Here is a 27,535-nt window from a genome sequence, read left to right on the forward strand (position 1 = left end):
TCGAGAAAGGGCGGATCCGTAAAGCTGCTGTACGCCTGCGCAAGGGCGGGGCGAGGAGCCCTGGGAAGCAGGCGGGGCGGATGACGCGAGGTGACGCGAGTGGCGCAGGCTGCTCCCGCGCTCGCTTGACTCCCGTGCCGTCAGCCTTGTTGGGCCGCTGGGGAAGGGTGGCCTGGCGCGCTGAGAATCAGAGCGCGCACCCGGACCCGTTCGGGCGGCGCGGGCGGTAGCGGCGAAGCCCAGGGCTTGTACGGGCGGGCCTGGGAGCGGGCCGAAGCTCCGCCCCCGCGCGTTCATGACGTCACCTTTGGCTCTCGCTCCGCCTCCAGCTTTCCCCTGTGGCGGGGTTTTGGCTGGCTGTTGAGTGTTCAGGGCGGGAAAGGAGCTGCTTCCCAGCCAGAGATGCAATGGCCTCTCCTCTCTGCCACCGTTAAACACTATGTACCCTATCTCCACAGCTAGTTAAAGGCTATTTCTCGGGGTTTGTGTCCCTTCAGCGACCCGGGAGACTGTTTCCCGGGGGGGGGGGGGGGGGGGGGAGTCAAGCCAGCCTAGGGGGAGCTACATTTTCATCCGGGCATTCCCAGATACTGTGGCCATCTTTGTTTTGTGCTGAAAGTCGTCATTGACGCCTGCAGAGGGCCCAGTGTGGGGAAGTGGCAAGATGGCGGCTCCCAGGGAGGAGGCGTGGAGGAGCGCTGAGGTGGGGGACACGCAGGGCGGGGCGCTACTGCACCTTACCCGAGCTCAGCTCGTGCTCTAGCCTACTGCGCAGCAGCGCCTGTTCGCCCGCAACCGGCACACTGCAATTTTAAGAAGCTTGAATTCTTTATGAGCCTTGGGTCCTTTAAGAGGCCTAAGCCCAGAGGCGGGGACGTGTGAGCGCAAGGGAGCGGTGACGTCTTCTGACTCCGCCCCCTCGCCCGACCGCCGCCATGTTCAGTTGTTACTTCTTCACACAAGATGGCGGCTCCCAGGGAGGAGGCATGAGCACCCTGCCGTTACCGCTGCTTCTGCCGTACAGTTGTCACTTCGGGGCCTAACTCCTGCTCTTTCGAGCGGCTCCTGTGAGAAGGAGTCATAAGAAGGGAAGCGAGAATTGGACGCTACCTTGTGTTTGGTTTGCTGTGGAAGAACTGTCTAGGAAGAAGAGAATAGGGGGAAGGGGAAGCTAGTCTCAAGATGGCGGCTCCCAGGGCGGCAGGCATAGCCTGAACAGCAGAGGCGGACTCAAGGGAGAGGTGCGAAACCTCAGGAGTCATACGGCGACGCGGGGTCCCCGAGACTTCGAGCCGCTTCTTCCAGCTTCTGACGCTCTTTTTTTAGGAACGTTGGGGTTGTTCTGAGATTGGCAGCTCTACTAAGTGCTGGGCAGGGAAGCAAGACGGTCTCAAGATGGCGGCTTCCACAATTGTGGCCTGACTACTGGCGGAGTTGAGACAACCGCGGCATTTGTGGCTCTTTTCCACCCGCCCCGGAAGCCAGCCAGTGCTGGGGACTGGGGGGTGTGGGAACCGGGCCGGGGCTCCGCCATTTCCGGCGGGGGAGGGCTACGACTGAGGAAGGGAGGAGAGAGAGGCGTCTCAAGATGGCGGCTCCCAGAGCCTCCTGCCCGAGCTTCTAAGTGGGAGCGCCCGGGCAAATAGTTAGAGCGGCGGCGCTCAGTGGCCTCCCGCTTTTCGGGAGTAGATGCTCTACAGTTTCGAGAAGCTTTAAAGGAGACGAGCCGAGTGAGGGGGGAGGGAGAGCCAAAGGGAAGGAGGATAGTTAAGATGGCGGCCTCCATGGAGTCGTCTACCGCCGTGTAAGGAGCCGCTTTTCCGTGAGAACTGCCTTAGAGGAAAGGGGGTGTGTGAAGAATTAAGGGTCTCCCTCCCGCTCAGTGACTTCTTCCCACTGCATCCTTAACCGGAACTATGGCTTCGGCTGTGTCCCCTGCCAACTTGCCGGCGGTGCTTCTGCAGCCCCGCTGGAAGCGAGTGGTGGGTTGGTCGGGTCCAGTGCCCCGACCCCGCCACGGCCACCGTGCCGTGGCTATCAAGGAGCTCATAGTGGTGTTTGGCGGCGGCAATGAAGGGATAGTGGACGAACTGCACGTGTACAACACTGGTGAGTGTAAGCCCGCTGGGTTCCCAAAGCTCACTCTTCACAGTCTTCTCCCGTCCTTCCATCTCGCTCTCACACTGCCCTGCTGTGCTTCCCTCCTCTCTTTGCTCTGCTTGCCATCTCCGCTTCTCCCTGCTTATTCAACCCCCGTTCAACACCCCCGGACTCTCCTGTGTTTAAAGGTTGCGTTTGGTACTTAGAGAAACCCTCTAGTCTGACTGGTGAGGGGGAGGGGATGTCGCCGCCGATGGTGACTTCAGACGTACACCGTTACCCGGCAGGCTGGGGCTGGCGCGGCAGCGGATGTGTTCTTTTGGCGCAGGCGGAATCCTCCCCCCTCCTGCGCTCGTCCTCATCTCCAGCGTCCATGCTCGTTCGTGAGAAAAGAGGATTTCTATATCACAACTCCGTTCTGTACACCCAGAAAAAGAGGGGAGCACTCTTAAGGAGCAGACTTTTAACAGCCTAATGCGACCCTCGTGGCAAGTGCCGATGGCACGATGGCTATGCTGCCCCCACACACAGTTGGGGGTGTTTACTTGTACAAGTTGGGGGTTGTTTTTTTTTTTCTTTCAAATTGTTTCTTTTCTTAATGTGATGCCTTAATAGCTGAGATTCTCCCTCACCCTCCCCGCCATAGCAGACCGGAGAGCTGTGAGATTGAAGGGGTTAACTATTTCCTCCCCAAACCCTAGCTAATTTGGGAGGAGCCTCTCTGTCTACAGGTATGGCTGATCTGTAGGCTGCTCTCTGCCCCCTCCCTTATGGGAGCCACATGTTGTTCCTTGCTTGGTTCCCTTGCTCTGCCTCTAGGGTAGAAACCTTCTCGCATCCTTCCCCTGTGTGATATCACTTTCTGCACATCTAGTACTGGGGATTGTCCTGAGTTGCCGATTGACTGCCCAAAGGCCTCCGGGACCTTTGCCTTGCCCTAAGGGGAGAGTCTTGGGGCTTGGTAAGACTGGAAATACGTGCGGTTGTGTCTAGGTGAGAGCCTGGAATACTAGAGTAGCCAATGTCGGTCCCCTTGCCTGTGGTAGACTGGAAACTTCCCTCTATTGTAGTAGGTGTAGCCTACAGTGCTTCCTCCCTTGTCAGCTCCTTAGCCTCTTACAGATGCCTTCATCCTTTCTGGGCCCCTGTTGTCCCTGGCACCTTCTCTTGCTATGAAGGCAGGACCAAGTGTGCAGCGAGGCCATCCTATTCACACACACGCCTCCTTGGTCTAGTGAGGTAGGAAGGCAGACAGGAGATTATGGTCTGGGGTAGTTCATGGAATGAGGGTTGAAGCCAGAACCTTCTGGCAGCTCCCCAGCCAGCATCTCCCCCACTAGACTGGGTATGCAGGCCTGCCTTTACACCACTGAATTATTTCCCCTTCAGAGTTGATGGGTGGGTTGTTCATGACCCTCCTTGTCTCTCCGCACCTGTTGCCTCTGGGAAGCAGGGCTTTTCTAGGGGCCCCGCAGAAAGGGTGGGTAGGGGTGGTGATGCTTGTGCCAGCCCAGACAACTGTGGCAAGAATTAGCCCAGAAAGGTAAGGCCAAGGGCAGGGGTGCAACTTGTGGAGTGGTAGAGATGTTTATAGAGATGCCCTCCATGGGAACAGCAGCACCTTCTTCCTTCCTGGAACGCCTTCCTTCTACTAAAGCCTGGAGCAGACTTTCTGGCAGGGAAATACAATTTTAGAAAGTAGGGCAGGGGCCTAATTACAGTCAGCTCCAAAGTCCATTGCAGGCCTCTGTCTTGGTTTTCTGAGATCTTTACATACTCATTAGTTTATTGAAACCAATTGACTACTTTGCTATTAATTTATTACTATTTCACAAAGAGGTTGTGTGTTAGGAGGTAACCAGCCTTCTAAAAGTTGGCTCACAGAAAAAGCCTGGAATCCTCCAAGAGTAACAGTTTTCAAATTGTCCTGATCATTTTTGGGTGACTTGAGAAAGCAACTAGCCAACCCTGCTTAAAAGGTGTACCCCTTGTTTTGATGAGCTTGGGTGTGTCTTGTGTTTGACAAGCTTCAAGTTCTAGCAGTCTGCCCTGGCCACTCATCCTTCCCAACAGCTGCCTCTTCTGCTTACCGCGGTTTTGTTTCCAAAGAGGCCTGAGTTCATAATCTGTTCATCCCTTTGCTTTTGTGGAATTGGTCTTTACCCCTTTATAGAGTGGGCTGTTCTAGAAACATTCCACTTTGAGAAGAGAAAAATGATCCATGGTGTATGTGCGCTTGACTGTCTTGGTCAGCTCTTTAATTTGTGCTGTCTTGGTCAACTCTTCAATTTGTAGGGGATGGAGTATAATTCACCCAGGGATTACCCAGTGGAATAACCAGATTTGTGTGTGCTAGAGAGTGCATGCATACATGGTTTTGGCCCTTTAGTGGCAATCACCACGGGCTAAGAGACCCTATACTGTCTTTTGGTAGATCTTATGGTTGCAATTGTCCATGGAGGAATTTTAATTCCATGGTGCAATTCCGATTACTCAAGAGGCCTTAAGATCAAGGATCCAGAGTCTGGGGTGGACTGTGTTGTGTTGAAGCTGGGTGTGTGTGGTTATTCCCTCTCCCAGTCTGGGTTTTTGTTTGTTTTTTTGCCTCAGTGGATATTGGGGATGTCATCAACTTTCCCCCCCAGGGCTGGGTGTGGAACAGAGCCTTAAGCAAGTGCTGTGCCACTGAGCCACATCTACAGTCCTACCATAGACTCTTGAAGTTTGGTGGGGGAGGGATCTAAAGGGACTTAGTACACATAAAGAAATTGGAACCCAAGAGGGGAAATGACAAGACCAGGGGCAGTGCACTAGCTAGTGGTAGAAGTGAACCTTTATGGGAACTACTGTACTACTTGTTTCTTTGTGTGTATGTATGTGTGTTTTGTTTTTCAGGACAGGGTTTCTCTGTGTAACTAACTACTCTGGTTGTACTGGAACTTGATCTATAGACCAGACTGTCTTTGTACTCACAGCGATCCAGCTGCCTCTGCCTCCTGAGTACTGGAATTGAAGGCGTATGTCGTCACTTGAAACCACCATTTTAGAAGCATCCTTTTTCCTCTGTCCCTGTACCTAAATTTCACTAAGTCAGATGGGAATCATTTCTGTTCCCCCATCTATTTCAGGCCCTCCTTACTTTTAAGCCGGCTCACTTCCTGATTGGCCTGTTAGTTTTGATTAGGAAATAGCCTGTTTACTTTTCAGAGCTCTGGCTTAAATGTTTTTTACCCAGAGAAACCTTTAGTTATGTCCTTCATCACTCTTCCTCTGCTCCCAAGGGTTAGGCATGGTCCCAAGCTCTTCCTGGGTTTCTTCCCATCACTAGAGGGATGCACAGCCTACCTACTGGATGGGAAAAGGAGGCTGGGGCTCCTCTGTGCCTTCTAGCATGGGGCCTGCCATAGAAGTGATTGTTTTGGTGTAACCAGGTACACTGAAAGGAAGATAATTTCTTGAACACCAATGTGTTCTCTGCTGTATAGGTATATCAGTCTAGGTGGTGATAGGGAGGCAGAAGTTATAAATGGAGTAGGGCTGAAGAAAGGGAAGGTAAAAAGTATCTTAGGAGTATGCAAACAGGTGGCCTCCTTTCCTCAAATTCCCCTCTTTGGTGAGGGTTAGACTTGAGGGCCAGGGGCATGCCAGGGCATATCAAGAATAAGGGACCCAGGGATTAAGTTACATGATACCCCACTGGGTGTTTGAGGGTAAAAGGAGGGCAGCTGTTATATTTGTAAGAAGGAGAGAAGAATTCACATACTTGCACACTAAAACTGGGATTCATAGAAGGGATGAGAGGTGGTGTTAATCTTCATACCAGGAACTTTACTCCCTGACAAACTACTGATGGGGGTTAGGAATGGCTTCCGCCTTGCCAGAGAAATATTCTAGAAACAGATTAGTACCTCTTAAATCTCGTAGGAGAAACTGGTGATCTCGGAGGCCAGGGACATCTTAGCTAACATCTCCCTGACCAGCTGGGTCGGTGAATCGGCATGATGGGAAAGCTGTAGGCCAATCCCATTTGCCATTTAGCTTTCACCCAATCCTTGCCTCATGACTCACTACCTATATGCCTTTAATACAAGGGTTCTTAGCTAAGTGAGGGACTACCCATACATGAGACAGACGCTGAATCAAGTTCATGTCCCTGTTGGGTTTTACACTGACTTCAATTGAGTTTCCTTTCCTGGGCTCTGGAGTCTTTTGTTTGTGTTTTTGTTTTGAGACAAGGTCTTTTATAGCCCAGGCTAACCCTGAACCGATCCTCCTGTTTCCATCTTTGAAGTACTGGGATTACAGGCATGCTCTGGACTCTTTATTGACTGAGAGCTGGTTTGGGGCTTCTTCAGAGGTTCCTGTTGGCTTTACCTTTGTAACTTGTATGAAAAACTCCTTCCACAGATTAAGACCGTCTCTCCCAACTTGAATAAGGTTGATTTGCCTCAGTACTGAAAACTCCTACATTTCTTGGTTCATGTTTGCACTGGGAATGAGAAAAGAGGTCAAGAGCCAGCACTTGGATGTGTGGGCACATGAATGCATGTGCACAAGCGGTTCATTGCTCCAGCAGGAAAATGCCTGAGAGGATGGGGACTAGGCAGCCTATTTCAGTGACTCAGCTAAACCTTTGAGGAGTCCAATAACTGTGCTGTGTACACCTAAGGAAATCCTTCTCCCTAAGACAAGGTGCAGTTGTTGCTTATAGAGCCTTGGAGTTGTGAACATGAGAATTTATAAATGGGGGGAGCGAGGGAGGCTTTTCCCAGATGCATCTGAATGGGGGGCACAAAATAAGCATTTCTCCTCTTTTTCTCAGTACATTGGTCTCCAAATCAAACATCTAGTTCTTAACTTCCAGAAGTATACCCACCTCCCTGTGTGGACAATATGGCTGAGAAGCAGATGAAAATCCTACTCTGGTCCACAAATGTCTCCTGTGTCACCTCCTCCAAAACATAACCTGACCTCCCATTAGCTCCCAGGAGAGGGTCTGGTCTTGACTTTGAGACTCTTCCCCACTGTAGCTTCAACCTCCCTACCCGACTTGAAATCCTTCCTACAGCCCTCTCAGATCTTACCTGACTGACTTGTACATGTGGCAGGTCTGCCTCTGGGCCTCCGTCTGGGAGACTTTGGAGAGAAAGTGGCTTATCCTTTAAATATATGACATGGCAAAAGAACATGCTTGCCTGTAACAATTCTAGAATCCTTGCCACTACAGATGTGAAGGACACGGGAGCCTAGGTGAAAGAGCAAACTGCCAGGCAGGCTAGGGAAGGGCTTTGTCCCAGCGAAGGTTTGGCCACCATCTTGTATCATCCTAGGGGAATCAGGAGGTGCCTGAGTTGTGATTTGTCCTTTCTTGGCAACTTCCCCACCTCACCCCGAGCTAGAAGTGTGAGGGACTCCTGAAAGTTTCTGTCACAAAAGCTCTGCTGCAGTTGCCACCTCAGTCTTGAGAATATTCTGGATTTAGGTGGGCGTGATGGAGGGGGCTACTGCCATAAAGCCTATGGACTATCACCTAGGAGACAAGCTAGTAGAGAAGTCAAAAACAGAGTTTGTATTTTATGTATATAAGTGCTCTATTTGCATGTATGCGTGCATGACAGAAGAGGGCATTGGATCTCATTATAGGTGGTTGTTGGGAATTGAACTCAGGACCTCTGGAAGAACAGCCAGCACTCTTAACCATTGAGCCATCTCTCCAGCCCCCCGAAAGCTCTGTCTTAACTGGTACAGGGAGAGAATCATGGGCTCTGAAGAGGAGGAACATAAGCCCTAGAAGGCATTTGGGGTATAGAAGTTTGTGATGATGATGTGAACATCAGAGGAAGGAAGTCAGAGACTTCTAGATTCCCAGAGGCTGGTGAATTATTTTGCTTGGTGTCTTAACTGCCTTCTGAGATGACCTTGATGAGGAGTATGCAGTTGTGCAGTATTTTGAAAAGCTAGGGCTCTGCGGATAGCTTGACTAGAGTGACTAAAGATTTGGGGTGATAGTGCTCTTTAAGGGACAATATACTGGATTAGCCTCTCCTCTCTTGGCTACATTTGAAGTCAAGGAGATGGAAAGTACAAGATTTAAGGAATAAGAAGGGGGCATGGGGGCTCAGGTTCTAGAAGCTTTTGGATATTTTGACTTCTGTTTCCTTTTTTCTTCAGCGACCAACCAGTGGTTCATCCCAGCTGTGAGAGGGGATATCCCTCCAGGATGTGCAGCCTATGGCTTTGTGTGTGATGGTACTCGCCTACTGGTGTTTGGTGGAATGGTAGAGTATGGAAAATACAGCAACGACCTCTATGAACTCCAGGTAATAACATAGAGCCCCTTTGGACCTGGGTTCCTGCACTGCCTCAGCCCTCACAGGACTCTCCATAGTGTTCCTTATAGTGGTGTGAGAGTTACAACAGGAGAAGCGGTGGAAGGGATCAGTTAAGAGTCTACCAAGACTGTTCTCACCTTGATTGAACAGTGTCAGAGGAGAGAAGAGGGACCAATTCCTTAGGACTTGCATGTTTCATCAATATGCTTTCTCATTCTTGACCATATTCTTATGCCACAAATTGCTCTAGGCCCCCTACCAGTGGCCTTTTCATCTCGGGGCTCATTCTGTTAAGTCTTGATTTTGCAGGCTAGTCGCTGGGAATGGAAGAGACTGAAAGCAAAGACACCCAAAAATGGGCCTCCTCCATGTCCTCGGCTTGGACACAGCTTCTCCCTTGTGGGCAACAAATGCTACCTATTTGGGGGTCTAGCCAATGATAGTGAGGACCCCAAGAACAACATTCCGAGGTAAGATTTTTGTCCTTTTTCTGAGAACATCACTAGGGTGTCTACTTACCCCTGGTATAGAGCCATGTTTCGTTCCTTTGCTGAGTTGTCAATGGGAGAATACATTCACTGCCCTTCCAAGAAGTTCCCAGCTTTGAAATCTGAACCCCTGGGTGGTCTTGTAGGAGAAAGCTGGGCAAGAAGTAGAAGCCTGCTTTATCTTGACCTGGTTCCTATACCTCAGACCGAAATTAGATCTGGTTGCTTCCTTTGCAGCTTCTGCTGCTTACACATTTCCTGATGGATATTTTTTAAGGTCTGTGGCAGAAGGCCTTACTATCTGGAGGTAGTTCCAAGCTTGGCATACCCTTGCTCTAGAGAGGCTCAGGTGTAATAATCTGGCATTGTATGCATCCTGCCACTGAATCTGAACTGAGGCTGCCATCATAGCTTCACACATATACCCATTCCTTGCTCCAGCTGTACTCGCCTAGTAAACTCCTAGCAGTCAGTCCTCCCTCCCTTCCTCCCTTCTCTCTCTCTCTCTCTCTCTCTCTCTCTCTCTTTGATTTTTTGGTTTTGTTTTTCGAGACAGGGTTTCTCTGTAGCTTTGGAGCCTGTCCTGGAACTAGCTCTTGTAGACCAGGCTGGCCTCAAACTCAAAAAGATCTGACTGCCTCTGCCTCTCAAATGCTGGGATTAAAGGCGTGCACCACCACCGCCCAGCTAGTCGGTCCTCTCTTTAAGGACAAGGGTTCCATGGTCCTTACTCTTTTTTTTTCTTTTTCTTTTTTTGTTTTGTTTGGTTTTGTTTTTCAAAATAATTTCTCTGTGTAACAGCTTTGGGTGTCCTGGTACTCACTTTGTAGACCAATCTGGCCTCAAACTCAGCAGAGATTCACCTGCCTCTGCTTCCCAAGCGCTGGGATTAAAGGCATTCACCACCATGCCTGTTCCTGGCCTTTCCTCTTTTATGTTCTAACAAATCTACTGCTCACTGAGATACCTGGTAAAGCCTATGGTGCCTGTGCTCAAGATGTGCTCAAGACTTGCTATAAATGATCTTCCTCAGGTACCTGAATGACTTATATATACTCGAACTACGACCAGGCTCTGGAGTGGTAGCTTGGGACATCCCCATCACTTATGGAGTCCTGCCTCCACCTCGGGAGTCACATACTGCCGTGGTCTACACTGAAAAAGATAACAAGAAATCAAAGCTGGTGATCTATGGAGGGATGAGTGGCTGCAGGCTAGGGGACCTTTGGACTCTGGACATTGGTAAGAAGCTGTTACTGTTTCAGTAGCTTCAGAACAAAGCCAGTTTTCTGGGTAGCTGACTTTGAGTGACTAATGAGGTGAGGCTCATGGGGAGCTAGTGTCCTCCTTCCCCCTTAACCTTGTCAGTGGATAGGAAACAGTAAGCCTCAGTTGGGCTTCTTTGGAGAATAGGGAGAGAGTACAATCTTTTTAGTTTGGGTGAACAATCTGTGTGTGTGGATTGGTGTATTCTGATATGAGTAGCACAGTAAAATTGGTTACCCATAGACCAATTTTATCTTTTACTTTGGCTGTAAAGTGGGTACTGGGTTGGGTGGGGGTAGATCTTGGTTATATTGCCCTGTGGATCAGAACATTTGAACATAAGCAAAGCTTGAGTAGCAATGTTTCCTAAAGTGTAGATTGTTTAGTACTAAGGTGACGTGGGGGTTAATGTGTTCCACAGGGAATAGATGTGTAAAGGAGAAGCAGGGATGAACTTGACACCCCTATGTCATCCCTGAGAGCAGTACTGCCTTATAGCAGGTGCTCAGTACCTTTGGGAAGAAACCTTGCCTAGATCATACAACCAGCTTTAGAAATGCTGAATGAAACCTAGCTGTTAGGCAATAAATTGGAGGACCCCTGAGGGATTTAGGGAGACAGGAATGCAGTTCTTATGTTGGTTTAGTGCCCCTTTGACCCAAGTCCTGGAATTAACTGGTATTTGATCCAACATAGGTAGTCTCTTTCTCTCCTTCTCTGCAGAGACACTGACATGGAATAAACCCAGCCTTAGTGGGGTGGCACCCCTTCCTCGAAGCCTTCACTCTGCAACCACCATAGGAAACAAGTGAGTGTTCCTCCCTGACCTGAGCTGCCCCTGATTTCTGAAGGGTTCTCAAGTCAGTTTTGTCAACTGTTCCTCAATCCAAGGAGACTTCTTTTAGTCAGGGCTGCCATTTCAGCTGTCCCATACCCACCTTAATATAACATAAAGAAGGCAAATTTAGAATGGAAAGGACTGCATGTAACTCAACCTGAGATCCTTCCTTGTCCAATAAGACTGCTGTAGCTCCTCACACAAGCAGCATTCATTCTTTGTGAAAGCCAAGATCTGGAGTTCATGGAGATTCAGGTATACCTTAGATGAGCCAAACAATGCTCTCCTGCCATACAAATGACAGTTCTTTGTAGTATTAGTTGAACCATCGGGTAGAAAGTGCCTTATTAAACAGCTTCATAACTCTTCAGGGACTCTTGGGGCCTTCTATAGAACTAACCATATTCAGAACTTTCTGGTTAGAAGAGGTACCCCCTAGCTTGGTACTTCCTCTTCAGTCCTCTCTTACTTTTCCTTCACCCTCCTAGAATGTATGTATTTGGTGGCTGGGTGCCTCTTGTCATGGACGATGTCAAAGTGGCCACACACGAGAAGGAGTGGAAGTGTACCAACACGCTGGCTTGTCTCAACCTGGGTATGGCTTCCTCAGGCTTAGAGTGGCCAGGGGTGGGGTGAGGTGGGGGTGGCCCTGGGAGATTTTATGGTGTACAGGAGCAAACCTGGGCTCATGGATCTTTCTAGAATTCACCAGAAGTATCCAATGAGTAGAAAACTCCTCAGGCAGCACTCCTTTTAGTTTGAATAGGTTCTTTATATGTGCTTGACATCCACAAGTGCAAAAGCATGTACAGTGAAGAGTAGATGCTTCTTGTACCCCTTTCCAGGGATTTTTCTATACAGGCAATAATTCTAGGACCTTAACCTGCCATACGCAGGGCCACATGGCCCTTTTCCCTTTCTATATCTTGGAGATTGTTTCATACCCCCTGCACAATGAGTAACACATTCTTTACTATGGCGTGTGGTTTTAATCCTAGCACTCAAGAGGCAGAGGCAAGTGGATCTCTTAAGTTCAAGACCAGTCAGGTCTTCCATAGTGAAGCCCCCGTCTCACAAACAAACAAAAAGAAAAATTTGAGTTGCTCTTATTTTGACTGAAGATACATACATTTTCATAAGATTTTTATTTGGTTTTTTCATATATTGTATTTCTCTCTCCATATCTCTTAGGATTGTATTTTATATGCAAGGAGTTAGACCTTTGGTCGTATCTTCCAAATATTTGCCCAATTTATGGCTTAGTTTTCTTTTCTTTTTTCTTTCTTTCTTTTTTTTTTCTTCCCCCTGAAGATAGGGTTTCTCTATGTAGCCCTGGCTGTTCTGAAATTCACTCTATAGACCAGGCTGGTCTTGAACCCAGACCACCTGCCTCTGCCTCCCAAGTTAATTTTCCACCATAATTTTTATGGTGGTTTTGCCTTGTTTTTGCTTGCTTTTAATTTGATACTCCAATAACTTTTCTATCACCAACAATGAAAGAATAGAGAACAACTAGTTAGCAGAGCAGGTGCTTTTGTTTTGTTGTTTTTGTCTTGTGTGACCTCCAGCACTTGTACACCTAGATACCATGGCCTGGGAAACTATCCTGATGGATACACTGGAAGACAACATTCCTCGAGCTCGAGCTGGTCACTGTGCTGTTGCCATCAATACTCGCTTGTACATTTGGAGTGGCCGTGATGGCTACCGCAAGGCCTGGAACAACCAGGTCTGCTGCAAGGACCTGTGGTATTTGGAGACAGGTAAGTGCTGGGTCACTGCTATTCCCACTGCAGAAGCCTCTCCAATCCCTGTCTTAATAGTTGTGTTGTTGTATTACAGAAAAGCCACCACCCCCAGCCCGAGTACAACTAGTACGAGCCAACACCAACTCACTGGAGGTTAGCTGGGGTGCAGTAGCAACAGCCGACAGTTACCTTCTGCAGCTCCAGAAATACGACATTCCTGCCACGGCTGCTACGGCCACCTCCCCCACTCCCAATCCAGTCCCATCTGTGCCTGCCAACCCTCCCAAGAGCCCTGCACCAGCTGCAGCTGCACCTGCTGTACAGCCACTGACCCAAGTAGGCATCACACTTGTGCCCCAGGCTGCCACTGCACCCCCAAGCACTACCACCATCCAGGTCTTGCCAACAGTACCAGGCAGCTCCATTTCTGTGCCCACTGCAGCCAGGACTCAAGGTAAGCCACAAATGCTAAAGGCATTTGGATTAGGGCATAGTCACTGGAGACATTCATTGCTTGAGTAGTGGCTGCTGCTTTGTTCATTGGTGGATTTTAGCTTGAGGCTTGTTGAGGATTAGGGGATAAGAGTGCTCTCTTGCTGGCAGGGACTGTGTTGAGGACATAGAAGAGCCACACATAAAGAATAGGCAGGTCAAGGAGTAGCTCAGGTCTACCTTAAACTTAGCAGAGTGGCAGGATAATGTGTAGAAGAGGACCTCCTGATGATCAACATTCTTTTCTTATCAGGTGTCCCTACTGTTCTCAAAGTGACTGGTCCTCAGGCTACAACAGGAACTCCACTGGTTACCATGAGACCTGCCAGCCAGACTGGAAAAGCCCCTGTCACTGTGACCTCCCTGCCTGCTAGTGTGCGAATGGTTGTGCCCACACAGAGTGCCCAGGGGACGGTGAGGATTTCTTACTGAGTGGGGTTTTGTGGTAACCTAGGAGCATAAGCAGAGTTCTCATGTGATCTTAAAAAAAAAAAAAAAAAGAACTCCTCTGGAAACTGGGGGTGTAACTTAGTTGATAGAATATTTGCCTAGCATGCATGAAGCCCACCAACTCCCACATTGTACATCAGATGCCTTTGTTGTTTGTGAGGTACTGCTGCATTGGAAATGCATCAAGGGGGCCTAATGTTCCATGTATTCCTTGGAGCATTTTCGTTGTGAACTTTCTGATTTGGAAAGGCCATGGAGAAAATCTGATTAGCTGGGTTTGAGCCAGGCCTATAAGAATGAGCTGTATCTAGCTCAAGGGTTGTGTTTGTTTTGTTTTGGGTTTTGACAAAGTAATTCTGTAGCCCAAGCTATCTTCTACTTTGGAGTGGTTGTCATGCCTCAGCCTCCTGAATGTTAAGAGTTTTAAGTGTGGGCCAGGCGGTGGTGGCGCACACCTTTAATCCTAGCACTCGGAAGGCAGAGGCAGGCGGATCACTGTGAGTTTGAGGCCAGCCTGGTGTACCGAAATAGTTCTTCCAGGAGAGCCTCCAAAGCTACAGCGAAACTCTGTCTCAAAAAACCAGAGAGAGAGAGAGAGAGAGAGAGTTTTTTAAGTGTGAACCATCACACTCAGCAGGGGCATTGATGATATTGATGGGTGTTGTATGTGAAACCCATTACTGCCTGTGTACTGTGTACTAAGCATGCATTCTTATGCTGAGATGCATCTCCAGTTCTGGCTTTGGTCTTTTTCTTTCTTTATCTCTGTAGTACTGGGAACAGAACCCTGGTACAGAAGTATTTCAGAGACTGGCTATATTTTCAGCTTTTACTTTTGATTCAGGGTCTCACTAAGCTGTGAGCTTTCTGCTTCAGCCTCCTGTGTCGCTAGGACTAAAAGTGTATGCCCCAGGGCTAGCTTGACTATGCTGTTTGATTCAAAAATCTCTGAGCTGGGTGGTGGTGGCGCACCCCTTTAATACTAGTCCTTGGGAGTCAGAGACAGGCGGATTGAGTTCAAGGTCAGCCTGATCTACAGAGCAAGTACCAGGACAGGCTCCAAAGCTACAGAGAAACTCTATCTCATAAAGCATAAATAAAATAAAAAAATCTTCTCTGGAGTTGTAGGGTATAGCTCAATTGGTGGAGTGCTTGCCTGGCATACATGAAGATCTAGATTCAGTTCCTAACACTGCATAAGCCAAATATGTGGTGTTACATATCAGTAATCCCAACATTTGAGAGGTCAGAAATTGAAGGTCATCTTCATGAGTTTGAGACCAGCGTAAGCTATGAGACCCTTTATCTAGGAAAGAAAGGATGGATGGATGGATGGATGGAAGGAAGGAAGATTAGGCACTTAGCAAGCACCTACCTGCTTGTTACTTGCACTAGGAGAGAGGATCAGCATTAGGAAAAACTAAGAGATGCTAATGAGCCCCCTGTTCAAGTTCTGAAAGGGCCATGGAGTTGGGAGGCAGGTGGCAGATAGAACCCTTGCAGCTCACATGCTTTGTGCCTACCACAGGTGATTGGCAGCAACCCACAGATGAGTGGCATGGCTGCATTGGCTGCTGCTGCCGCTGCCACACAGAAAATCCCTCCTTCCTCAGCACCCACAGTGCTGAGTGTCCCAGCAGGCACCACCATTGTCAAGACAGTGGCTGTGACACCTGGCACAACCACTCTTCCAGCCACTGTGAAGGTGGCCTCCTCCCCTGTCATGGTGAGCATTTATCTTCTGGGCCTGGTTCTGAGCCTGTAACCCTGGGGCTTGGTGACATCTGGTCACTATGATCAAACAAACAGTGGCAATTTGTTCCAGGCTTTGGACCAACCCTTCAGGCCATTGGTTTATAATTGGTACTAGCATGGGCTATGGAACATGCAGTTACTTTAATCGTGTGCAGCCTTAGGTTAGACCTGTGGGGAGTTCAGACTACTCTTTTGTTGCTCAGCCAACCAAGCTATGTGGACAGGTCATCAGAGCTATAGCCATTATATTACCACTATTCTCTTTTTTTCCCCCTTTTTCTTTCTTTCTTTGTTTGTTTTGTTTTACCACTATTCTCATCACTCATCTCTGCTTCTCCAGGTGAGCAACCCAGCCACTCGTATGCTAAAGACTGCAGCTGCCCAAGTGGGGACATCTGTGTCCTCTGCTGCCAACACATCTACCCGCCCTATCATCACGGTACACAAATCAGGCACTGTGACGGTGGCCCAGCAAGCCCAGGTGGTGACCACAGTGGTAGGCGGAGTCACCAAGACCATCACCCTAGTGAAGAGCCCCATCTCTGTCCCAGGAGGCAGTGCTCTGGTGAGTGACAGGCACCATCTGGCTGCATGTGACAGCTGCCAGGCTATGGTGAATGCCACTAGTGACTCGCTGTCTTGAGCTAACTCCAGTATAGTCCTAGACCGGGCCATGCCCTTGTTTGGTTCCAGATCACTGCCTGCTCTATTCTTTCCTTTTTAGATTTCCAATCTGGGAAAAGTGATGTCAGTGGTCCAGACCAAACCAGTTCAGACTTCAGCAGTCACAGGTCAAGCTTCTACAGGCCCTGTGACTCAGATCATCCAGGTGAGCTCTCACTATCCCCCAGAAGTCATCCCTAAATACTAGACCTACAGGGATGAATGAGCACTGGGGGATAAGGACAGAAGGTTCCATGAGCACAAGTGGCTCAAAGACCTGCTGATATCATAGCACCCACAGTATTCAGAATATTCTGAGTTAGAGTACCTTTCTGGCAGGAGCTCCTGTTCATTCACAACTTTTCCCTTTCAGACCAAAGGGCCTCTACCAGCGGGGACTATCCTGAAGCTGGTGACATCAGCAGATGGCAAGCCCACAACCATCATTACCACCACGCAGGCTAGTGGGGCAGGGACCAAGCCTACCATCCTGGGTATCAGTAGTGTCTCTCCCAGCACCACCAAACCTGGCACAACTACTATCATCAAGACCATTCCCATGTCAGCCATTATCACCCAGGCAGGCGCCACAGGTAAATATACAGCTTTCACGGGCCCTTGCTGGTTTGTGTAAACCAGGAAGAAGATGGGAAGCTTCCACAGAGCTTATTTTCTCTGGATTCTCCCCCAATGCAGGTGTTACCAGCAGTCCTGGCATTAAGTCCCCTATCACAATTATCACCACCAAGGTAATGACTTCTGGAACAGGAGCACCTGCGAAAATCATAACTGCTGTCCCCAAGATTGCTACTGGCCATGGACAGCAAGGAGTGACCCAGGTGAGGCACACATGACCCCTTTTCACCTCAGTCTAGTGCAGACCACATGTGTCTTTGTAACAGGCCTGAGAGGGGCAGCATAGTCCAGCCAACCTGAAAGTGACATTGGTGACACTTTGCTCTGGTGTTCCAGGTGGTGCTAAAGGGGGCCCCTGGACAGCCAGGCACCATCCTCCGCACTGTGCCCATGGGCGGCGTTCGCCTGGTCACCCCTGTCACCGTCTCCGCTGTTAAGCCAGCTGTCACCACATTGGTTGTGAAGGGCACCACAGGTGTGTAGCCTACAGGCCAGGTCCTTGGCAGTAACTGCGCTCTCCCCCAAGTCTTCCTATGTATATAACCTCTAGTCTGGCTGGGGGAGGATGACAGGTGCTCTCTCCAGAGCCTTCTATCCTTGGTGACTACATGTCAGAGCTCCCATTCCCCATCCTTCTCCAGAGACGTGCTGCTAGATGGAAAGTAGTAGCGTTAAGCCTCATTCTACCTCTACCTTTTCCTCCTGTTAGGTGTCACAACCCTAGGCACAGTGACAGGCACTGTCTCTACGAGCCTTGCAGGAGCTGGGGCCCATAGCACCAGTGCCTCCCTGGCCACACCTATTACCACCTTGGGCACCATTGCCACTCTCTCAAGCCAGGTCATCAACCCTACTGCCATCACAGTATCAGCTGCACAGACCACACTCACAGCTGCTGGTGGGCTTACCACACCCACAATCACAATGCAGGTAAGTAAGTTCCAAGGATGTACCACCATATAACAGCATTTCCACATGAAAGTAGGGGGCATTTTGGCTTTTCTCCCCTTTCCAAATGCTGTTCTACAGCTCTGTTCAGCTGTGACAGTTTTTCCACACATGGTGTGATCTCTGTCTCAGTCTTTCCCAATGACATATTTTATTTGAGCTAGGTCCAGTTTGCAGACAATAAGATTTTGTAATGTATCATATATACATATACTATTTGTCCTTTTGACATGTTTTTTTCTCTCAAATTGGATAAGAAGTGGTAAGGGATCTATTGGACTTTGTACCAGCAAACTGGTCAACCCCCTCTCCTGCCCCAGCTCTGCTTCATAGCCCCTCCATCTTGGTCTCTCAGTTTTGAGATCATGGGGCAAGTGAGTCTTAGATTTGCCTGGGCTAGTTAGTAGAGTTGGTGGTCCCAGCCAGCATTGACAAGCATAGGGTAGAAGGAGAGGCAAATGAGAAATCACATTGTTCAGGCACTAACACCTCTGTTCTACTATGTCCCCCAGCCTGTCTCCCAGCCTACCCAGGTGACTCTGATCACAGCACCCAGTGGGGTTGAGGCCCAGCCTGTACATGACCTTCCTGTGTCCATTTTGGCCTCACCTACTACAGAGCAACCCACGGCAACAGTCACCATCGCTGACTCGGGCCAGGGTGATGTACAGCCTGGCACTGTAACACTGGTGTGCTCCAACCCACCCTGTGAAACCCATGAAACAGGCACCACCAACACAGCCACTACCACTGTTGTGGCTAACCTTGGGGGACATCCCCAGCCCACCCAGGTACAATTTGTTTGTGACAGACAGGAGGCAGCTGCTTCTCTTGTGACCTCAGCTGTGGGACAACAGAATGGTAATGTGGTCCGTGTCTGTTCAAACCCCCCCTGTGAGACTCATGAGACAGGTACCACCAACACTGCCACAACAGCCACCTCCAACATGGCTGGGCAGCATGGCTGCTCAAACCCTCCCTGTGAGACTCATGAGACAGGCACCACCATCACTGCCACTACAGCAATGTCCAGCATGGGTACTGGGCAACAGCGAGACACTCATCGTGCCTCTAGTACCCCTACTGTAGTGCGGATCACTGTGGCTCCTGGGGCATTGGAGAGAGCCCAGGGTACTGTGAAGCCTCAGTGCCAAACACAGCAGACCAACATGACCAGCACTACCATGACTGTGCAGGCCACCGGAGCTCCGTGCCCAGCTGGCCCACTGCTCAGGTCAAGTGTGGCACTGGAGGCTGGGAGCCACAGTCCTGCCTTTGTGCAGCTAGCCCTTCCAAATGTTAGAATTGGGCTGAGTGGCCCCAGCAGCAAGGACATGCCCACAGGGCACCAGCTAGAGACATATCATACTTATACAACCAATACCCCAACCACAGCCCTCTCTATCATGGGTACTGGGGAGCTAGGTGCAGCTCAGATGGCCCCCACATCTTTATATGAGAGCCTCCAGGCAAGCTCTCCCAGCAGCACCATGACTATGACAGCCCTAGAGGCATTGCTGTGCCCTTCAGCTACCGTGACCCAAGTCTGCTCCAACCCACCGTGTGAAACCCATGAGACGGGCACCACCAACACTGCCACTACCTCCAATGCGGGCAGTGCCCAGCGGGTATGCTCCAACCCACCTTGTGAGACTCATGAGACGGGAACCACACACACAGCCACCACTGCCACATCAAATGGAGGTGCAGGCCAACCTGAAGGTGGACAACAGCCTGCCAGTGGCCATCCCTGTGAAACACACCAGACGACTTCCACTGGCACCACTATGTCAGTCAGTGTGGGTGCCCTGCTTCCTGATGCCACTTCCTCTCATGGAACCCTGGAATCTGGCTTAGAGGTGGTAGCAGTGCCCACCGTCACCTCTCCGGCTGGTGCCACGTTGCTGGCTTTCCCAACACAGAGGGTATGCTCCAACCCTCCTTGCGAGACCCATGAGACAGGCACCACACACACAGCCACCACTGTCACCTCTAACATGAGCTCAAACCAAGGTAAGTGAAAGTATTGCTATAGTATGGTACTGATATTCTGGCTGTATTAGCTGTAGTGGAGGGGGCAGGTTTTAGGAAACGTGTGGTGGTAAAAGCAAGTAGAGGTCAACTGGTTCCCCCCCCCCCATTGAAACCCGCAGATCCTCCACCAGCTGCCAGTGATCAGGGAGAGGTGGTGAACACCCAAGGTGACAGCACAAACATCACCAGCGCCAGTGGCATCACAACAACTGTGTCCTCCACACTGCCACGAGCAGTGACCACTGTGACACAGTCTACACCAGTCCCAGGTCCCTCTGTGCCGGTAAGCTTCCCATGGCATCCCCTTCTGTGGCCTTTTGCCCACTATGCCTTTTATTTGTGCTATTCCAGAGTGGACACCAGGTGTCGCCCTTATATCAGACATGGTGTTGCTCCTTGGTTCTTCCAGACCATAAAAGGGCAGTCTTGCTGCCTGGGTACTTTATCTCTGCTGCTGGTTTTCATCTTGGGCTGTTTCCATCATTTGTCTTTACAGTGAAGCCTCTCTTAGCATAAGTTGAAACAATACCCTTCATACTGCTCCTTGGCTCACCTTTCCCATCTACATTTAGCATGTAGCCTGTTGGGGATGATATAGGAAAAAACAAAGGCCATCTTGTTTTTCATTCCCACTGCCTAGTACTAGCCTCCGTCTCCTCCCCTCTTCCTCTGATGGGGGCTTCTCTCCCTTTCTAGAACATCTCATCACTGACTGAGACTACCCCAGGGGCTCTGACTTCCGAAGTCCCCATTCCAGCCACGATAACAGTGACCATAGCCAACACAGAAACTTCTGACATGCCCTTCTCTGCTGTTGACATCCTGCAGCCCCCAGAGGAACTCCAGGTCTCACCAGGGCCTCGCCAGCAGCTGCCACCACGGCAACTCCTGCAGTCTGCCTCCACCCCCCTGATGGGGGAGTCCGCCGAGGTCCTGTCAGCCTCCCAGACCCCTGAGCTCCAGGCCGCCGTGGATCTGAGCAGCACTGGGGACCCATCTTCAGGCCAGGAGCCTGCCAGCTCTGCTGTTGTGGCCACTGTGGTGGTTCAGCCACCCCCACCCACACAGTCTGAAGTAGACCAGTTATCACTTCCCCAAGAGCTCATGGCTGAGGCCCAGGCGGGCACCACCACCCTTATGGTAACAGGGCTCACCCCAGAGGAGCTGGCTGTGACTGCTGCTGCAGAAGCAGCTGCCCAAGCTGCAGCCACTGAAGAAGCTCAAGCCTTGGCCATCCAGGCCGTGCTACAGGCTGCACAGCAGGCTGTCATGGGTAAGTATCAGCTGAGGGCTTTGAGAGATAGTTCCCTTGGGATGAGTGACCACCTAACAGGGAGGGCTAAGGTGCCATGTGGGGACAGCTAGAGATGAGAAGACCTGCTTCTTATGAGAGTACATAGTGTACTTCGAGGGAGGTCTATGTAAGACAGGTAGTCCTAGAAAGGAAAACCCAGGGCCCAGTGGTGAGGGTGTAGTAGGATGTGAGCAGGTTGAAAGCTATGGAAAACAAAATCTCAGGAACACTATCACTGTCCATTGGGCCAGGCACACTTCTTGTCAGGTATTCTTTTTAAATAGTAGTTTTTTTGGTCCTGGAGCAGGCACTGGGGAGCCCATGGATACATCTGAAGCAGCAGCAGCAGTGACACAAGCAGAGCTGGGCCACCTTTCAGCTGAGGCGCAAGAGGGTCAGGCCACCACCATACCCATTGTGCTAACTCAGCAGGAGCTTGCAGCCCTGGTGCAGCAGCAGCAGCAGCTCCAGGAGGCTCAAGCCCAGCAGCAGCAACACCTCCCTACTGAGGCTCTGGCTCCAGCTGACAGTCTCAATGACCCATCCATCGAGAGCAACTGCCTCAATGAGCTAGCTAGTGCTGTCCCTAGCACTGTAGCCTTGCTACCCTCAACAGCCACTGACAGTAAGCTGGGCTGCTTTTTGGCAGGGGTAAATTGTTGATAGAGTTGAGCTGGTGGGAGGTGGCCAGGGTGGCATGGGGATTCCAAGAGGTTCTGGCTCAACACAGAACCTTCTCCCTGCTGATACTGTGTTTCTTCCCAGGCCTTGCTCCATCCAACACATTTGTGGCTCCTCAGCCTGTTGTTGTAGCCAGCCCAGCAAAGATGCAGGCTGCGGCTACCCTAACTGAAGTGGCCAATGGCATCGAGTCCCTGGGTGTGGTGAGTTCAGTGCAATGGGCCCCAGGGGATAAGAGCAGCACTGCCTTTGGGCCCCATGTACTTGATGTCACTCATTTCTGTTCTCTAGAAACCGGACTTGCCACCCCCACCCAGCAAAGCCCCTGTGAAAAAGGAGAACCAATGGTTTGATGTGGGGGTCATTAAGGGTACCAGTGTAATGGTAACACACTATTTCCTGCCACCAGATGATACTGTTCAGTCAGATGTAAGTATGCCCAGTAGTTGGCACCCTTGGGTGGTAGGTGGATCCTGCCTTGCCTGTGGGGCAACTATCCATAGAAACAAACTTAGCTTTACAACTTTGCAAGAGTGCTCACAGGAGAATTCCACCTTCATACCACTTGAACAATTAAGAAATGGTAGGGCAGCCAGATGCCCTTACTCTCCCCAGAGAGCAAGAAAGCAAAATACTGACTCTTTCGTCACAGCACCAAGTTAACCTCACCATACCCCTAGGCCTTGCAACCTAGGGGCAACCATCCCTGAACAGAAGTCTTGGTCCAATGATCCCCTAGGATTGCCATTCTAAACAAGTATTCCAGCCCTGAACTGCCCCGTAGTTTCTATAGCGTTCTTTTTGACTTGAGGCCTTGTGCCATTTTCTTCTTTCCTGGTTTTCTACCTCTTGCTCTAGGATGACTCGGGCACGGTCCCAGACTATAACCAGCTGAAGAAGCAGGAGCTACAGCCAGGCACTGCCTATAAATTTCGTGTTGCCGGAATCAATGCTTGTGGCCGGGGGCCCTTTAGTGAGATCTCAGCCTTTAAGACATGTCTGCCTGGTTTCCCAGGGGCTCCTTGTGCCATTAAAATCAGCAAGGTGAGTCTTTCTAGGGCTGCCTTTCTGTTCCTTATGGGTCTGCTATCTCTGCCCTAAAGAGGTACAAATAAACAGAGCCAGGGGTGGCTGGACCAGGAGTGTACCAGATAAGGGCAAGGTAGCCACAGAGATTATGTACTAGGCTCTTCTGATAAATCTTTTTTGCCTAATCCTGAAAATCCCAAGGAGGTCTGAGTCTTGCTCTGATTCTCAAATGCAGAAACTGAGGTACTAAGAAGCTAAGTGACAAGTTATGAATTAGGGAATAGGTTGAGGGGTGTTAAAGAGGCTCTTTAAAACTCGATGTGGAATATCTGGGTTGTTTTGGTTAATTTTGTATTACATTTTTATTTATTTGGTGGGGGGGCATAGGTGTGCCATGGTGCTCATGTGAAGGTCAGAGGAGGTCATGTGGGTCGTGAAGATTGAACTCAGTCATCAGGCTTTGCAGCAGGTGCCTTTACCATACTGCTGAGCCATCTCACTGGTCCCTGGAATATCTGTTGTGTTGGGAAAGGTTGTTTATGGGGGTTACTAGCAGTTCTAGAAATTTCTAGCCCTCTTGCTCTGGGCATAGGCAGGGTGAACTGAAGCCACAGTGGCTGAAGAAGACAAGGCTTGACTTTATGTCCTGGGTTCTAGAGCCCAGATGGTGCTCACCTCACCTGGGAACCACCATCTGTGACCTCCGGCAAGATCATCGAGTACTCTGTGTACCTGGCCATCCAGAGCTCACAGGCTGGTGGTGAGCCCAAGAGCTCCACCCCAGCCCAGCTAGCCTTCATGCGAGTGTACTGTGGGCCCAGCCCTTCCTGCCTCGTGCAGTCCTCCAGCCTCTCCAATGCTCACATTGACTACACCACCAAGCCTGCCATCATCTTCCGCATTGCTGCCCGCAATGAAAAGGGCTATGGCCCGGCTACACAAGTGAGGTGGTTGCAAGGTAAGTATTTATAAACCTCTTGGCAACTTTTAGGCAGAACACAGGAGACCAGAGATAACTAGCTACACAAAGGAGGCTTCACATTGGGATATAAGAGTGTATAGGTACTATAGAGGAGCCTCTCGTGCTCTGGGGGTACACAGAAGATACCCTAGGGTGTCTAAAAGTGAGAAAGGTAAGAGGGCTAGAAGAAAGCAAAAGCTGTTAGGCCCGGAAATAGTATGTCCCAAGGCCCTTAAAATGGGTAGCCTAGGCTGAGGCCAGCTTCTAGGAGGCATCTGTCTCAGGAGGGGCGTTGAGGACAGGAGCTGAGCCAAAAGGATTTCTGGCTCCTGTCCTACAAAGATCAGGAACCTGAAGGATGACATGGGCAATCAGGACCATGACAAGTATTCCCTGCCTTTTGGTGGGCTGCTCACCATCTATCCCATTCCTTTCAGAAACCAGTAAAGACAGCTCGGGCACCAAGCCGGCCAGCAAGCGACCCATGTCGTCTCCAGAAATGTAAGTAGCCAGTCTCTTTCTAGAATCTTCTGTAGGGGGGTACTTAGAGTGGAAATAGGCTTCAACTGCTTGGGACTAGATTCACAGGGTCTTGAATCAGTGTTTATACAATGTTCTTGAGACTCTCTATAACTGTTTTTCCTCTCTTTTTTTTACATAAGGAAATCTGCTCCAAAGAAGTCTAAGGCTGATGGTCAGTGAGGAAGCTGGCCAGCATCTGAATCCTCCAGACCCCTCTGCTTCAGGAACGCCCTATAGGGCCCACCCTCCCACCCTGCCCACCCAGCCCACCCAGCCTACCCAGCCTACCCAGCCTTTGCACTTCACCCTCACCACCCACTGGCTACCATTCAGTCTTCCCCTTCCCTCTGTTTTTACAATAAAGAAAGCACATTTTACCATTGCTGTTGGGAGGAAAGCAGAAGACAGATTGGAAAGAGTGACGAGTAAGCAAATGAGTGCAAGTTGTGCTCCTTCCTTTTCCTGGTGACCTCCATGAGTTAAGTATGACTGGACTGTTCAGAGACTTTGGGAAGAGAGATGAAAACTGAAAACAAAGGAGATAGCTCCCACACTTAGGCCTGCACTTGTTTGTAGTTAATCACCCTTGGCCTGAGAGGTAGCCAAGGGCTAGAGGGGGAAGTGGTGTCCCCCAAGTTCCCTCAGAGGATTTTCCCAGCAGGTGCCCCATTCTGGGTTATCTGTCTGGTTCTAGTTTGTTTTGTTACTACCCTTTTATTTTTCAGCCACCTCCCAGCCCTTCTTCAGGCTTAGTCAGATCTGTCTCACCCAGCAAGCCTGCCAGAAGCTTAACACATCTCAGAGGCCTTTGTGCTACCACTTAACACCTCTCCCTTCCTCTTTACAAAACAGATGAGGAAAAAGGAGCCTTGGGTGGTCTGAGCAGTGGCTGTGAAATCCTCCCATTGGGCACAGAGTGGTCCCCAATGATCCTGGCTTTGGCCCACCTTGTTTGAGCCTGGGGGCTGCATCACCAACCGCTGCGTTTGTTGTACTTTTTAAGTTGAAATTAATGAAGTTAACATTTTTATTGTAATTTTAGCCTTAGCGTGTGGGGGTTTATCCCTTTTTGTTAGCTCTGTACAGATTGTGTATCGTATTTTTTTTCTTCCACCTTCCTCCCCCTCCCCCTTGGCTAATCATTGGCAGGGATCTTTCTAGGGAAAAGCTGAGAGAGCAGCTAGGGCAGGAGAGAAACAGTGTCCTGGGTAGGACCTGGTAGACATTGTCTCAACAATTTCCTGTTGCTAGTCCCTGCCTGCTTTTGGAACAATGTGAGACATTAACCTTTATTCCCTGTGGCTTGGCACTTGACATGTAGAGGCTTGGGCTTGAAGGTGGGGTTCGCCTTCATCAGCATCATTTGCAGAGACTGACCTTGAACAACACAGCAGGAGCAGGGGACAGGTGGGACCTGGCCACCTTGAAGGCAGCCCAAGAAGGGGGTGAGGTATGCCATATATCCCATAGAGGCTGGGGGTAGGTACATAACACAAACTCAGTAATTAATATCATAGCATTGTCCCCAAGCTCTGGATTTTTCTCTCCAGGACCTAAGTTTTAGGCAGTGAGTAATGCTTGCAAGCAAGTTACTGAAGGATTTAAAAATGGACAGCCAATGTGTTCAGCCACTCAGGCCCGTACCCCCTGGGGCCTCTAGTGTATTGTATCATATTTCTCTGTGGAAAACGTCATGTTTAGTCAAGTTGGAGCCCACTCGCCTGGTCCATTTGTTCTCCCTATGCCTTTTCCCAAGCACCCTTTGATTCCTCTTCTGAGAACAGTACTACCCGTTCATCTATTGTAGAGTAACCCGTGACTCAATATTACCATAGTGCGATGTTGTTTTGTGCTATTTTGAACAATTAAAAGACTTTTTTTGAAATAACTATCTGGTGTCTTACCCCTGTGTCAAGAGTGTCTTGCGACCTTTGGAAAAAGGAAGCTGGGACCTACCCAAGGTTCACTTGAACAGGGAACCTTTTGTTACCAGGAATCATATGTGAGTGTCTCAATTCAATTGCCCTTCTAAGACGGCTCCAGAGCAAGGCCACTGGGGCCTCTAGAGCCATACTACCTTATAGGCCCAAGGCTGAGGGGCCTCTTGAGTGCTTGCTGCTGATTCTGCATTTTGGAAGCCAGATCACCTATTCTCCCATTAAGGGACAGACCACGATCAAGGCCTGGCTGGCCATTGACAAACATGTGAGTAAACTACAGCCCCTATAGTTCCAACATAAGCTCAGAAGACTCCAGGATGGCAGCTGTAGCAGAACAGGTGTGTCAGACAAATGATGTATACTCAGTGTAGGACCAAATCTAACTTTGTGCACAGGCCAAGCGTGCAAAGAGGTCGAGGCAGAATTATTGACCCTGGCTGTCCAGCAGCCAGTTGGGTGGTACAGTTACGATTTGATTGAATAGTGTTATCTGGGCAGAAAGCTAAAAAAGCCTGGAGATAAGGTGGTCCTGGCCAGAGCTCAGTGTTGATAGGTCTAGGTGCCAGCAGGCTGAGAGTAGTAAGCATATCACCTTCATGCATCTCCAGGTCTCTGGTGCTTGAGCTAGAGAAAGAAGAGGTGTGGGGACATGTTTGCTCAGCACCTCACTTCTGAAATCCCTGCTGCTACTCCCTTTTAGGCTTTTTTTTTAGATGGTCTCACTGTGCATTCCTGGCACTCACTATGTAGACTAGGCAGGCCTCAGACTCAGAAATCTGCCTCTGCTTCCCAAGTGCTAGATTATAAACTGTCACACCCAACTTTTTTTCATTTATTTTTAATGATGTGTGGGTAGGTGAGTGGATAAGTATGTGTAGGTTCCCTCAGATACCAAAGACATGGTCCTCTGGAGCTAGGGTCACAAGCAGCTGTGAGCTGACCAACTTGAGTGTTACAGAGGAACTTGGGTCCTCTGTAAGAGCAGTATACATTCTTAACCACTGGGCTATTTTTCCAGGACAGCCAGGACTACATAGTGAAACCCTGTCTTGGAAAACAAAAACAAATACTGAGCTTGGAGCTGGGTATGATGCAACATACCTTTAATCCCAGCTCTTGAGAGGTAGAGGCAAAAGGGTAAGGAGTTCAAGACAATCCTTGGCAAATAGAACTCAAGGCTAGACTGGAATACATGAGACTGTGTTGCAAGCAAACTGAGTTTGAAGGCAGAAAGAGGCATCACAGTCTTGCCTCACTCTGCTTCCATGAGATCCAGGGCCAGGGATATAATACCTTTAGTATTATACTAAGGCTTGGCCTTGATTGATCTTGAGGAGGATGGTATGTGTGTAAGGGAG

The 27,535-nt window shown here is 49.7% G+C and overlaps 1 protein-coding gene across 4 annotated transcripts; it reads left to right on the plus strand.

Moving 5' to 3' along the window:
* Window positions 1-720: 720 nt before the first annotated feature.
* Hcfc1 (host cell factor C1) lies at window positions 721-26,125 on the plus strand. Of its 4 annotated transcripts, XM_087903049.1 has the most exons (27): window positions 721-1,241; window positions 1,327-2,109; window positions 8,272-8,420; window positions 8,742-8,902; window positions 9,954-10,162; window positions 10,910-10,994; window positions 11,513-11,619; window positions 12,608-12,787; window positions 12,867-13,226; window positions 13,518-13,678; window positions 15,243-15,440; window positions 15,810-16,034; window positions 16,194-16,298; window positions 16,506-16,725; window positions 16,829-16,971; window positions 17,105-17,243; window positions 17,478-17,698; window positions 18,229-19,729; window positions 19,870-20,033; window positions 20,447-21,023; window positions 21,349-21,669; window positions 21,810-21,928; window positions 22,017-22,154; window positions 22,584-22,769; window positions 23,412-23,712; window positions 24,153-24,216; window positions 24,378-26,125. In XM_087903049.1, exons 2-27 carry the CDS (start codon window positions 1,917-1,919, stop codon window positions 24,415-24,417), a joined length of 6,267 nt encoding a protein of 2,088 aa, XP_087759175.1. In that variant the 5' UTR covers window positions 721-1,241; window positions 1,327-1,916; the 3' UTR covers window positions 24,418-26,125. The 4 variants fall into 4 exon arrangements, with proteins under 4 accessions (XP_087759175.1, XP_048313683.2, XP_048313684.2 ...); XM_048457726.3 differs by having other exon boundaries at window positions 721-2,109; window positions 21,352-21,669; XM_048457727.3 differs by having other exon boundaries at window positions 723-2,109; window positions 20,579-21,023.
* Window positions 26,126-27,535: the final 1,410 nt, after the last annotated feature.

The sequence above is a fragment of the Myodes glareolus genome, chromosome X (genome assembly GCF_982192425.1).
Source record: "Myodes glareolus chromosome X, mMyoGla1.1, whole genome shotgun sequence".
Taxonomy (NCBI): domain Eukaryota; kingdom Metazoa; phylum Chordata; class Mammalia; order Rodentia; family Cricetidae; genus Myodes; species Myodes glareolus.